This window comes from Poecilia latipinna, unplaced genomic scaffold (assembly GCF_001443285.1).
Source record: "Poecilia latipinna isolate Pla-1442-1.1 unplaced genomic scaffold, P_latipinna-1.0 Scaffold2189, whole genome shotgun sequence".
In the NCBI taxonomy this organism is placed as follows: Eukaryota; Metazoa; Chordata; class Actinopteri; order Cyprinodontiformes; family Poeciliidae; genus Poecilia; species Poecilia latipinna.
In genome coordinates, this window is record NW_015114805.1 from 51,588 (window position 1) to 66,368 (window position 14,781).

The window sequence follows — 14,781 nt, forward strand, 5'->3', positions numbered from 1 at the left end:
AAACAATTTTCAGATTTATTTATTTATTTGTTTTTGAACAAACTTTATGGTTCCAATTTAGCTCCATACATTTCTAGATTGCTTAGTTTCAGACTTCTAGGCCTGTTTGGCTCCTCCGAGGACTGAAGGTGGAGAATCATGACTGACAATATGGAACCAAATTGAGGCCATAAAGTTTTTTCTGTTTTTTTCATTTGAAAATAGAAGATGCTGAAAAAATATTCGAGAATAAAAACTAGTTTTTAAACTGAAAAAAAACCTTGATTTTTTGAAACTGAAATCAATTTGAAAAGTAGATTATTAAAAAAAAAATGAATTCACAATTATTTTTGTTTAAAATTTATTTGTCATTTTCAAAATTTCATTGCAGTTTTTTTTATTTTTGAACAAACTTTTTATCTCCAGTTTGGCTCCATGCTGTCAGTCATCTGAGGGCCCGACCCGGTGACGAACGGCGCCAACGGTTTGAGGCAGAAAAAACCTTTGGATTAAAAAAAAATTACAACTATTTGAAATGAAGATTTTTGTTGTTTTTTTTTTCAAAAATTTGTTTAGTATCAATTTTATTTACATTTTCAAAAAATAAATTTTCAAAAGAAAACAAAGTGTTTCTTTTATTTCAGTTTGAACATTTTCTTCTAATTTTTAGTTATTCTGAATTTTGCATGTTTATATTAGGCAAACATTTCAGCATTAATAAAAAATTAAAACCAATAATTTTACACCAGATATGTACACGAGGTAAATAAAACACAGCATGATTTAATCTGATTTTATTGTCTTGTTAATCTTATTTCTGGACAAACGATTTATTCCAAACATTCAACACAAAGTAATAGCAGCAGAGAAATGTGCCGTTAATCTGAATTCAGTCTCAGCTCAGAAATGTTGATGAAACTAGAAGCTGCTCAGTCTTTCTGAATGTTTCAGCTCGACAATAAAAACATGAAAATCTCCTAAATCGTTTAAATTTAAAATGTTATTTTCATCTCTCTGCATCTAAATCGAACAGACGTCATGAATCAAACAGCTGAAAGAATAAAACACATAACAAACCTCATCATCACACCCAGAAGCTTCAACACTAGAATTAATGCTTTAAATACAGAAACTCAACATCAAGTACCTTTGATTAGATTCAACTTTTCATTCTCTTTCCTTGTGAGCCTCAGGAAAACTCTGACGCTCCAGTTTCTGGATATCTGGACGTTTCTTGGGATCGTCAACCAAAACTCCGGGCAGCCAGCAAAGGATATTAATCACATTTTATTAGCAATAATTGTAAATAATATTTAAGCCCTCTTGATTAAGATGTGAAATTGTAAATCACTTATTAAACTAATTTGTTTTACAGAGGTGAAAAAACACAAAAGGTCATGAAACTAAGCTCTAAGCCTGAAATGTTAATAATAATCACCAGTTCTGCTGAATCGTTTCACCAACACAGTACTTAAAAGAAGCTAATGCGCTGTGCTAACATGTTGCTTAGCATGAGCTAATACCAAAGTGCTAATTTCAATTCAAATATCTTCCCTTGAAAGGCTACAAACACCAACAATATAATTTACATACATATTCTAAAACTCCCTTAAAGTTGTTTTTATATCCATGTTTCATTTTGTTCCTGTATGTTTCTTGTTTTTAAAGTTTTAAGGGAGATTTTTAGGAGAGGAAATAGAGCTGCTGTGTAAACGGACTTCAAAATAAGAGCATAAACTTCTTCACCTAACTACTGAAGAATTTGATAACCAAAACTTCCACACAGATGTTGAAATTATTCAATTGAATGTTTCTAAATCAAAGATTTAGCTCTTTAGAATTTATCTGGAAAATGTGATTAAGGGGGAAGCTAAATGTGTCAAAGCTAGCAAAAGTGCCAAAAGATAAAATTAGCTCTGCTTTTAGTACATTAGCGGAAATGTGCCCACTACTGCTTTTTAGACGCATTGCACATTTTTTCATTAATATTTCACTAAAAGGGATTTTGGTGACAATGTTTGTGTGTTGGGGTCAGAGGTCAGAGGTCAGGGGTCGGAACTACAGACGATAAAATTGAGGAAAAAAAATCTACGCAATGGTTTCAAAAATGAAGGATAACTGCGACCAGGCTAAGAAAAAACATAAATTATGAGGATGAAGCCGAACAACATTAAAGTTGTAATAATGTGAAGAAACTTTATTTTCGTAACTAATTTTTTTTTTAGTCTGGCGCTAAAACTCCGTCACTTCCTGTTTGAATCGATCCGGGATCCAGAGGTCCGACCAGATCATGCCGTTCTGGTGATTGTATCTGACTGGTCCGGCACCGGGTTCTCCAACACCGACCCAATCCGCAGTCTGCTGACTCAGCACGTTCAGTTTTTATCTTTATAAATCCTGAATCCGCCCGTTCGAGTCCCAGATTCCAGGTTCTGAGTCTATCTGAGCCGGACCTGGGATCTGGGTCAGAACCTCAGAGGCTTTGGGAAACAAAGCGTCCATTTCAGTCAGAACCAGAACAGGTCCCACAGAGATCCGTTCTCCTGGTTCTGGTTACAGATAAAGTGCTTCTTTTTCAGAGGTTCTGCAGGAGGACCAGTGGGTCCAACTGGTCCTGCTGGCACTGATTCTGGTTTCCAGTTCAAACCAGCCTCTGGTTTTCATCTTTAACTGGGTCGGGTTAGTTCTGATCAAGAAGGAGGTCCGGTCCGGTCCGGTCTGGGTCAGAACCTCAGAGGCTTTGGGAAACAAAACATCCATTTCAGTCAGAACCAGAACAGGACCAGGGTCCAGAAGCAGCATTAACTCCAGCTCCGGTTCCGACCATCTGGACCAGCAGATCGGAGTTGATAATAAAAGTGAGGGTTCTGCTGGTTCTGAGCCCGGTTACAGAGCGTCGTCTGGGTTCTCCTGCGTGGAGGTTCTGGTTTTGCGGCGGCGCGGTCTGAGCGCGCTGACGCAGGACGAGGCGGTCAGGGCAATCCGGCTCAGGCCCACGTTCAGGCAGTGGACCTCGGAGGTGACCGGAACCTCGGCGAACAGGGCCCGGTCCCGGGACAGTGGGCCCGGTCCGCCGTCGCTCTCGATGTCTTTGACAATGTTCAGGATCTCCTGGCGCTCCGCCTGCCGGGTCATCCCGCGGATGTTCAAGATGGCCGACACGTGCTTCTTCCTGGAGGGAGAGCGAAGAGAGGAGGAGAATCAAACAGCAGAAAGATTCTTCTGACACCAGAACCGCTGAAGCGTCCTGGTAAAAACCCAAACAGAGACAACCAGCACCTCCATTGTCTCACATCTGGGATGTTTTGCAACCAAAATCACAGATTTTTGGCTCAACTTTAGAAATATTTCAAACAATATTGTAATAATTTTTTTCTCATTAGAAAAAAATCACAATATCGCTTTTTAACTTTCACATTTCATGAAGAAAATGTTTTTTACATATTTGCTAAAACTGTCACTATGTTGTGACAGTTTAACATGAGACAAATAATCTGTGAAATATCGAATTGCTGCTACCGCCGTCAACAAAATGCACTAAAACAACCAATCAGAGCCCAGAGGAGGGCCTTAGCGCTGTTAATCAAACCTCATGTACTTAAATGTGCAAATGATGGAGAAACAATTCACCATTCCAGAGAAACCATTTATCTACCATCATGCTAACTAGCTAAACGTAGCAGAGAGAAAGAGAGAAATTACGCAGGGGGATGAGTAACACCATACAGAGGGTGATTGGCAGCGCTAAAGCCTGCCTGGTTGTTTCTAATTAGCACTGGGAGAAGACAGCGGAGATCAATCTTTTCACAAATTATCTGTCTCATAACAAACCAACATGCTAACAGTTTGAACAGAGATGTAGAAAATATTTTTTAGAAAAGTTACTGTAGCTTTAAAACCCTGGAAAACATAGATATGGAGGAAAAATAGTTAATTAATTGGTAACCTCCTTGATTGTAATCAAATATCTCAGGGGTTTGATGTTGATCTGGGACTACGAGTGCCAGATCAAAGTTTGGAAATCAGGGAACATTTCTCAGAAGTTTAAACAGCTGGAGGAACTGAGTGATTCAGTTTGTCAGTCAGCTTCTCTTAAGCTGCTGATGTATAATTAAGGCTAAGAACAGATTTGAATAGAAATCAGAATTATTTTTACGTTATTATGTGATGCTAACACCTGAAAACACAAAAACCTTCTGACTGTTCAGAGGCAGCTGAGTCAGAAAATCCTGACAGGTTTTGTTTGAGGAAGATTCGTTGGGAGGAGCTGATCAAAAGCAAAGATCTGCAGAACTTTTTCACATTAAGTTAAATATTATTTTACATCAGCAGATTTAAGTTCAAAATAAATCAGTTTGGAAGCAGAACCGATGTAACAGGCTGAACATGGTATCATTTTTCATGTCTCGTTGCTTCTGTATTCATAAATGTTGCCGCAGTGAATAACTGCATGTAACATGATGCTTCGCTGCATTGTTTTGTCTACAACAGTAAAATAACTCGCAGCTCGTCTCGTAATGCTGGAGGAACAATTCATGTACCTGACGTCTGGAAACTCCCTGACCAGGACTCCCACCTCCATCTGGATGGACGGGATGTCCTCCAGCTGGATGAGCTCTGAGATGTGGGACAGCGCGCCGTCCAACCAGCTGGACGGAGACTCCTGCGACACACACAGACCGCACACTGACACACTCATATGGACACTTCCTGTTCAGGTTCTTTTGAGTGAGACGTGATTGGAAAGCTGCACAGTCCTCACTGTTTTCATCCACAAGAGGGCGCCACAGTTCAGGGAGGCGGCAAGTTTCTTTCAGCGTTGCCAGATTGGGTTGCTTTTTGTGGAATATTTAAATTTGAGCTGCTTTTCACAACATTTGTTGGGTTTTTAGAAAAGTTAGGAATATTCTTTAAAAATCTTGGTCATGTGTCAGAAATGCACAAAACGTTTAATAAAATGCTGCATTGCTGCACTTATTATTTAGTTTATTTTGAAATCTCTAGAACCTGTAAAATGTGACATCATCAGTGATTTGTCAGTGTCAATGTGGTAATAATGAAACACAGAAATGCCAACATCATGATTTAAAAGGTAACATCAATGTTATCTGGTTCTGGTCAGAATATAATAAACCAATAATGTGAATTATCACAAGTCTGAATGAAGTGGATCAATCAATCAATCAATCAATCAATCAATCAATCAATCAATCAATCAATCAATCAAATTTTATTTGTATAGCACATTTCAGCAGGAAGGCATTTCAAGGTGCTTTACATAATTAAAAAACAAAATAAAAACAGCATGTGACATTGAATAAACAGTAAGAAAGAGAAAGAGATTTTGGAAAAATAAAAAAAAATAAAAAAAAGAGATAAAAACCTTAAAAACATCGAAGACATCAAAAACCCGCACTCTAACCCTAATTTAGCCATAAGCAACTCTAAACAGGTGGGTTTTAAGTTGAGATTTAAAGGCTCTCAGTGTTTCAGCTGTTTTTTGGATGACGTCTGGGACGTCAGGTTTTAAATGTACCGTATTTAAATGACTTTTTCTGGAGCTATCCTGAATGTTGAGGTTTGGTTTTAGGAGTCTTTTATGTTCTTGTTGAGGTGGAAACGGTCAGATCTGGCAACCCTAGTTTCTTTATAGGGTGTACTGATGATGGCTTTTAAAGACCAGAAGATGCTCAGATCTTCCTTCGGGACTCACCAGGTCTTTGAAGAGCGCTTTTATCTGCCTCCCTTCGTCTCGGAGCCGGCCGGCCATCCTCTTCCTCATCTTCATGGAGGTGCAGATGATCCGGCCCCTCATGATGGAGCGGAGGTACTCCATCACCACCCGCCGGTGGACTTCAGCCACCAGCAGCTGAGGGAAAGACAGCGTAGATGAATCCAGCAGCTCCAGCCTGCAGGGGGCGCTGCAGCAGCTCCTCTCATACAGAGGTTATTACAGTTAAATAAAACAAACAAAGCAGCAAAAACGGAAATTAAGAAAGCAACTGAAATGAATAAAAATGATAATTAATGGGAGAAAACTATAACTGGTGCAGCTGATGATGATATTTGGGCACAGAATAAACTAAAAGTTATATAATACCCATAGTTTTTGTGTTTATGAATCTATTCTTCAGACTTTTGAATTCATGTGAAATAAATTTTTTTCCTCACACAGGCAGTTTATGTCAGCTGTCGGTAAATTACGGCGCATCGTTCTCCTCCTGGCGGCTACGCTATGCTACGCTAGCACACAAAATGGCGACAGCAAAAACTCCACAGTCAGCTGGTTGTTCAACAATAACTGGATAAATACTTTGAAAATGGTTTTTCAGTTAATTACCCAAATTACCTTTTTGAATCCTGCACCTAAAAATTAACCAAAGTATGAAAAAACTAAAACTACGTTCTAAACAAAAAAACTAAATATTTAACTAATAACAAAACTAGCAAATACACTCTAAAAACTAATTAAAACTAACTGGATTAGACAAACAAAAAGTCACAACAAAATAAAACTAAACTACAATGAAAAACCCATAACCATAGCAACCGTGCTACCTCATAGGGAGGATTGTCCATCCTGCGATATTTCTTAAAATCCTCCTTGATGGCAGCTTCAATCTGATCGTACGGCTCCGTGTTGGTCAGCCACTTCCTCTTCACCAGGCGCTCAAAGAACAGCTGCAAAAATACAGCCATCATCGTCATCATCATCATCATCACTTCTGATATTTAGCCGCTGAGAGGATCAGCTTTGGATGACACTCCAGTGAAAACACCACAAACTAACAAGTTTGTTTCAATAAGTCTAATCATAAAAAACAATATGCTAACATAGCTACCAGAAGCTAAAGCACTAATTTCAGCCATGTTAAAACATTTCTCCTTCAACAGAGCCAAATTTAATCTTTACTCTTCTTCCTGTCTGCTTTGTGTTTCAGGAAGTGACCTTTCACCCATGGTTTCAGTTTTACAGTTAATGAGTTTTGCTAACTGTTGTTAATTTAGCCTAATTTACCAGAAATCTGCAAATTTTAAACCACTTACTGTTGAACTGCAGCGATGCATTCTGGGTACAGAATAAACATCTTTAAGGGTTGAGAACATGAGGAGTCTCAACATAAAAGCTCTCAAAATAATTCAAATACATTTGGATTTTTCCATGTATTTGTTTAGTGAACTCCCCTGTTTGTTTTTCATGGAAGAGTTGTATTTTTCTATGAACCTCATTTGTTCGTTTGTTGCATTCTTACCATGTGCTTAATAAAGTTTAATAAAAACAGAACGTGAGGAGAGGAAATGGACAGACTTCATAATAAAAGCAAGAATGTAAACTACTTGAAGAACTCTTATAACCAAAATTTCAACGCAGATGTTGAACTTTATGCAACTGAAAGTTTTTCATGACAACCAAGAAAATTAGCTTTTTATAATTTCTATGGAAAAAGTAATTTAGAAGCTAAGTGTGATAGATGTTTTAAATGCTAAAGCGCTAAGCAACAGAATCAGCTCGTCTATTATTGGAATGATAAACGTGAAGCTGGAGGGGTGGAGGTGCTGAAGGCGGATGAGTTTCATTACCAACAGAACAGGCAGGAAATAAACTGAAATAAATAAGAGAAATAAAACATCAGTTCTAAACAGAGCAGTGATTTCTGAGTTTCTCTGTAAATATTATTACCAGATATTAATACATTTAATGCATCTGAGATGTAGTCTCTTAGACTCTGTGTGTGTGTGTGTGTGTGTGTGTGTGTGTGTGTGTGTGTGTGTGTGTGTCTTTGTGTGGTACCCTGATGTGCAGGTAGAGTCGCTCAGACAGAACCCTGACGCCCTGCTGGACGATGTGGTCCAGAGACTTGTTTGCTCGCCGCAGAGAGTCCTCACTGACTGACGGGTCACACTGTGCACAGCGCTGCACGAAACCTCTGCACACACACACACACACACACACATGCACACGCCCACAAGGAGTTTACATCGACTTCCGTTAATTTCTACAGCCTGACCCCATAAACCTAAACCTAACCTAAACTCTATTGACTCCTTAGACCTAAATCTGACCCTTGACCCAAAAACAGCGTTTCCCCTTGTGGGGCCCAAGCTTCGGTCCCCACAAGGATCAGTGGGTCCTCATACCGTAGTATGTGTCAGGAAAATGATCCCCACGAGGTATTACAAACAAACACACACACACACACAGTGCAGTGTGTGTGTGTTCAGTGTGTGTGTACACACACGCGTACGCACACACTTACACTCATACAGGTATTCATGGTTCATGACACCACTGTGACTTTTGGGGTATTTATAGGGACTCACTTTTTCCTGTATGTGGTGAACACAAAAATTATGTCAAAAATCTTTATTTATCCCAAAATACAAATTTCACTGAAAAATACAAATAGACTTTCAGAATAAAGAGACATTCAGTTTTCTCTTTCCTGCCAGTTTATGGTTTCAGGGGACTTTTATGCAGAATTAAGCAATCTGGATTTATTAATCCCAGTAGTTCTCTTAACTGGAAGAAAGCAAACAATGAGATATATTAGAGTAATAAACGATGCTGGTGACCAGGGAGCATATACAGCATAACACCGGAGAAAACTGAAGTTGAATCATTTCAACACCAAACTGAGGCCTCTGGGGCCCCATTAACTCCTAATTTATGTCCTTAACTCAGTATTTCCAAAACATGCCTAATATTGCTGAGCAATGTCATTTAATAATTCATTCATAATATTACCAAATTATTTCCAAACATAAACATAGCACAGAAACAGAAAACATTAGCATAACGTTCTTAAAGGAAAGATGGAAAAATAAATCATCCTGGTGATAAAAACATGTAGCAATCAGACATACAGTTTAAATATCTCCTCATTTAAACTGGGCTTGTATGGGAAGCCCAGTTTAAATGTGGAGATATTTAAAGTGTATGCTCCAAAAGTAGGATTAGTGCGTACCGGAAAGGAGGGCAGCAGTTGACCATGGCGATGGTTTTGGACACGTATCCGTCGTCGTTGTCCCCAAACATGCCGCTCTGCATCCCTTCATGGAACATCTCCACTTTACGCTGGAAGCTGAGGGAACAGAGCGACATTTTCACCCTGGCGCTCCACATCTTTAGGAATGAACTCTACAACATCCAGAGTAGCAAAAATGGAGCACCACAAATTCACTGGCTTCCAGAACTTTCATTGTTATTTAGAACTTTAAATGGTTTAAAGGAGATGGTATTCAGCCGACATGCACACAGAGAAGTGAGAAAAGTATTCACCCTCCTACAGATTTCTTCTGCTTTTTTCAACTTACTTAAATGTTTTAGATCAAACAAAGTTTTAAATATGATCAAATTAACCTCAAACATATGTTTTTAAATGATAATTTCACATTTCATAGGAACAAATATCCAAACCAAGCTGAAATTATGTGAAACGCTAATCACAGCTCCTTGTTAAACCAGGAAGAACGACCGTCATTAAGATACATTTAAAAAAATTTCTGAGCAGAACCGGACCTTAAGTCCAGTCACATTTTGGTTCTGCAGCAGGAAGAGGACCCAATACTCAGCAGTAAGTCGGCGTACCTGTACAAGAAGTCTGCCAGTCCATTCAGGCTGCACTGAGCCACCCGGGAGCCCAGACTCCTGTTGATGGACGCCGACCGCTCCAGATCTACCTGCAGCCTCTGAGACGACAGCAGCAGATGGTTACCATAGTGACGACTTTATTTATAAGGAGCTGGAGCCGTAAAATGAGACTTTCATGGTGTTTAATTGTGTTGAATTTTCTGATGTGCAGATGAAAACTGGTTAGGGTTGCAGTTATTTGCTTTGCCCACTAGAGAGCAGCAGAGAGTTGACCATATGCGTGTGTAAGTGTAAGTGTGTGTGTGTGTGTGTGTGTGTGTGTGTGTGTGCGTGAAATCAGGAATTGCTTAATGTTGACTTTGGCTGCAGCTGAAGGACGGATCCAGAAAACAAAAAGAACTTCTTCATAATCAACTCATAATTTGTTCTGATTTGTTCACTTGGTCAGAAAGGAAGCCCTATCCCATGTGCTGTAACCGTGGAAATGCTCTACCTGGATGACGGTTTTAGCCAGCGTGATGTGGTACTCTTCGACGTGCAGCGTCTCCATCCACCGTTTCTCCTCGTCCTCCAGAACCTGACTCAGCTCAGTGGTCACCTTTGCCTGCAGAGGGAGGAGCCGGCCATCAAATCAAAAGCACCTCAGATCATCTGCCTTTGATGAGTGGGAATGTCGCCCCCCGCTGGTGTATTTGAGCGTCTCACCCGGACAGAGTTGAGACAGTCCAGCTCCAGTCGGTCCACCGTCTCTGCAGGCAGCAGAGGACTCAGCTGGGAGCGGTTAAACGGACTGGTGATGCACACCGTCCCAAGAACATCTCTGGAAAACATCCAGCACACACACACACACACACATACACACACACACACACACACACACATACACACACACACAGATACACCGGTGTTCAGACTCAAGCTCAGCGCCTGATCCACTCCAGTTCAGTAAAACCCAGAAGATCAAAACACCTTCCAGAGTTTCCTGGTCATGAACAGGATTAACAGTTTGAGTTCAGATTTTTATCCATATTTTATCGTCTCAGGACACTTTAGTAAAAATTTATTCTAATATACAGAAATATGTTTATGTCAGTCATTCTCCAGGCCCTTGTTTCACATTGCACAATAGTTAAAATAATTCTGGATTTAATTGGATGCAGCAGGACACACACCTCCAAATTGCACCCAGGCTTGACTGTGCTGGTTGCTATGAGACCAAAGAAAGTAACGACTTATTTTGGCTAAAAGGCGACGCAGCCAAGTTTGTGTTCAGCTACTTTCCTTCATGTTTTAGATGAAGTGAACTCTGGTTCGGTTTGAATGCCCATGTGAACACCAAGCGGACCGGAGACCGCTCCAAAACAGGAAGTGAACTATTGCGCAGGATCTTCTCTACAAATGGTTGAGTCAGCTGATCAGCTTTAGCCCAACTGTTCAGGTGACCCGGTCATGTAATCAGATGACCCGGTCTGGTGTGAAGGTTTCGGGTCTCCAGAACCAGCCAGTCCCCACCTGCTGTAGATGTTGTACAGCCAGTCCAGCAGAGAGTAGATGTCTGTGATCTCCAGCTGGTTGTCGGTGATGACCTTCAGGCGCCTGGCGACCGCCTGGTGGTAGCTCTCCACATACACCTGGTAGGGGTCAAAGGTCAGGGTGATGAGTGAGAGCCTGGGGTGGACAGGTCCAGTTCGGTGTCCAGTCTCACCTGGAAGCCCTGGAAGTCTTCGGGGTAGATGGAGACGACATTCCTCTTGGCCGCTCCCAGGTCCTCCACTACCCTGGCTCGGAGCCGGTCCAGGTACTTGTCCAGCTCTCCAGCCGTGAACTCTGCCCTCTGGGGCAGCGAGGAGTCAGCCGCCTCCTCCACTGCCTCCCTCCACCTCTGCTTGAGGTGGCGAGGCCTGGGGCCCCCAGGGGCCGCCGCCTCGCTGAGGGCCCAGGCTTTATCTGCTTCCTCTTCCTGCTGTAGCACCTGGGGACAGGAAGTTTTTCCTCTCTTAGGCCTGAAATGTCACAGGAATGTTCTCCACATCCACCTGTTGGCCCTCACCTGCACCACCAGCCCCAGGTTGGGCCCCGCCGTCGGGGCCCGGAGCGACTCCCTGACCACGGCCCACAGCTCCTTCTGCAGCTCCTCGTACAGCAGCTCCACGTCTTTCGCCTTCCTGCGGCCGCCATCTTTGACGGTGGGGCCTGCGACATCCTCGGGCTCGGCGGCGTTGCACTCCTGCTCCAGCTCCAGGATGTGGGTGTCGGCCAGGAAGAGGTCACGCTTCTTCACCAGCTGCAGGATCTCCAAGACTGGAGGAGAAATGTTTCATTTCAAAACCAAACTGAGTCCAGAAGAAAACAGACTAAAACACTCCCCGCCCTGTTGGATTCCAAGATGGCTGCCAGATTTTACTGCAGCTGCTAAAATCTTACTGAGGGTGTTTAAACCTTGTAACCTGTGAAACTGAGTCCGAACATGATGAATCAAACATTATGACAAATGGCAGCCATCTTGGAATTAAAGATGGCTGCCGTTTCATCTTTTAATTGCTTTTGCTGAAACAAAGTGTGATTTAATTTCTTCTGCATGTTTTTATATAACAGCTTGGAAAACCAGCAACAGAAAAACTTGAAATGACTTTCAAGTTTGTAACTTTTATTAAATTTAAAAAAAGAACATTTTTGTTCAAATTGTCTCCATGTTTAATATGAAACAGAGAATCTGTGAAAAGATCGATCTCATCTCCCAGCTGCAATTATCATCTGAAAAATGCAGAGCTGCTCCAAGGTGACTCTTTCACAATAAAAGTCTGGAAGGTGTGCTGGAGGAAGCGGAGCTGCCAGATGTCGTCCTGGTCGGAGGAAGAGGTTCACGCAGAGGAAGAGCATCTTTCCAGGCAGAACAATGCCAGCGGATCCGCTCAGTTTCCAGCAGACTCAGTCTGGTTCTGAGACTCAGTCAGAACCACACTGATGATTTCAGGGGCTTTCCGGCGTTCCACATATCTGCATGTTTAGAACAGTTTATAAACAAACAACATGGCTGCAGGAAACAGATCAACTTCTGGTTCTGACTCGAACCTCAGGGTTCTGATGTCGGCTCAAAATTACTCCTCAGGATTTTCTTGGTTTTTATTCTAATCACAGATCCATGCAGATGATGCTCAGATTTACATGAAAGAATAAATATCTTTATTAAAGGTACACTAAAAATCGGTGGAAAACTAATTGACTGACTGATGCAGCATTAATTCCCCCAAATGTTGAATAATGTGAGAAACATTCAGCCTGAATGTCCTCACTTTGTCCCAACACGCCTGATGCCGAACCGGCCCGGTCCCTACAGGCTCACACACACACAGGGTGGGACCTCTGGATGGAGGGATACACACCCTCACATGTTAAGGAACACACACTCCTTACGTTACAGTGTGTTAAAGCTCTTATTGTTCAGTTTGGGCCTGCAGAGGAAATCTGTTCCAGCTGGCAGCATTTAGCCCCGCCCACCTCCACCCTCTACCTCACCACCACCATCATCACCACCATCATCATCATCGCCATGGTGAAGTCAGAAACTCGTTGACTTCATGTCAGAGTAACATCCTGTTTGGACCAATCAGAGCTGCCGCTTGTCTCGTCTATACGCTCCCATTGGTCGGTTCCGTCCAGAACCAGGATCCTTTTCTGCGGCGGTTCTGTCCCCTAAGGAACCGGGCCAAACCAAGACCAGTTGAGACCAGAACATCTGCTGGATGAACAGAACCAGACCGACCCGACTCAGAGCGGGCCAGAGCAGTCGTATGGACTGACGTCAAAAAATCCACAAAATCTTTTTTTTTACCAAGAAATGAGAATAAAGACATTTAGTCGCTTTTCATTTTCATTCAGTTTAAAATTCATCAAGCCGAACGGAGAATCCACATCATCACACATCTAGACGATAAACACACTCTAAGGCGCTAGCAGCAACATTCAGCTAGCAAGCTGAATATTCAAACAAAGCATGTGGTTTATGACTAATATGTTATTTACAAACTAAATATTTAGTTTTAAGAACAAAGCAAATATCTAGTTTGTAAACTTATTTGTTTTGTAAGCTTTACAAACAAAAACATTAGTTCCAAGCTAGTTATTTAGCTTGCTAAGTAAATATGTGGTTAGCTAACTAAAAGCTATTTTCAGCTTTGCAGCATCACGTTGCTGGAAGCTGCAGGTAAGCTGAATGTGGGTTCATTAAACGGTGCGTTCAAGGTCAGATTCCCCAGTGGGACAGAGCGGCCCGTCGTCACGGCGACGCTGCAGCAGAACAAACGGCGCTCTGTCTCTGGACCGGCTCTGACCTCGCTCACATGCTAGCAGGGAGTGTGAAGGTCACAGAGCATTCTGCAGGCTTGTAACATGTTTGTGTCTCCAGGTGTCTCCACATGACTCCGGGTTGTTTTCTGCTGCAATCAAATGAATCTGGGGGATTTTCACAATAAAAGCGCCTCATGGATCATGTGATTCTCCAACAGAAAAGGTTTAGTTTGATTTCATGTCAGCAAACTGAGGAGGCAGGTTTGTGTTTTTTCATACAGAAAAGGGGATTAAAAATCAAAGTCATATAATCACCACGTTCTACATTCATTTATAAATGTAAAACAATTCAAACTAAACGTAGTTTGAGGCCAAATATGTAGTTCAGCTACTAAATATTTAGTTTGCTAATTAAATACTTAGTTCATAGCAAAATATTAAGCACGCTGGCTAAATATCTGACTTAGGTTGTGATGAGAACATGTCGTCTCTCTGGGCTAAAAGATAAAAATTACTGCTGTTATTTCTGGTTGTGCAACTTTTCTGCCCGCATCAACAAGCGCAGTTTAAACGGAGAAACGATGAAGCAGATTTCTGTTCTTATTCGTTTGAGGGAAGAATTTGTTTCCTGATTTGGATCTGAGATGAACTGAAGCAAAACGTCTCTGCTGCTGGCGCCGACCCGGTTCTCTGATTCCATCACCGTAGCGTCCCAGCCAGGTCACACCAGAACCAGAGCAGAACTGGGCCCGAAACCATACCAGAACCAGGCCAAAACCCGACCAGAACCAGATCAGAACCATATCAGAACCGGAACAGAACCAGACCAGAACCGGACCAGAACTGGACCAGAACCAGATCAGAACCATATCAGAACCGGAACAGAACCAGACCAGAACCGGACCAGAACTGGACCAGAACCA

General features: G+C 41.8%; 1 protein-coding gene across 1 annotated transcript in view; it reads right to left on the minus strand.

Moving 5' to 3' along the window:
• Nucleotides 1-757: 757 nt before the first annotated feature.
• exoc3l2b (exocyst complex component 3-like 2b) overlaps nt 758-14,781 on the minus strand; it is a 42,622-nt gene continuing 28,598 nt past the window's right edge. Inside the window, exons 4-15 of the mRNA XM_015017793.1 lie at nt 11,622-11,872; nt 11,277-11,543; nt 11,084-11,202; nt 10,277-10,391; nt 10,065-10,175; nt 9,569-9,669; nt 8,946-9,062; nt 7,772-7,907; nt 6,538-6,660; nt 5,693-5,848; nt 4,521-4,642; nt 758-3,151 (exon numbers count right to left, since the gene is read on the minus strand). Of these exons, the coding sequence (XP_014873279.1) occupies nt 2,866-3,151; nt 4,521-4,642; nt 5,693-5,848; nt 6,538-6,660; nt 7,772-7,907; nt 8,946-9,062; nt 9,569-9,669; nt 10,065-10,175; nt 10,277-10,391; nt 11,084-11,202; nt 11,277-11,543; nt 11,622-11,872 (1,904 nt within the window). The 3' untranslated portion in view covers nt 758-2,865. The remainder of the gene's footprint in view (nt 3,152-4,520; nt 4,643-5,692; nt 5,849-6,537; nt 6,661-7,771; nt 7,908-8,945; nt 9,063-9,568; nt 9,670-10,064; nt 10,176-10,276; nt 10,392-11,083; nt 11,203-11,276; nt 11,544-11,621; nt 11,873-14,781) is intronic.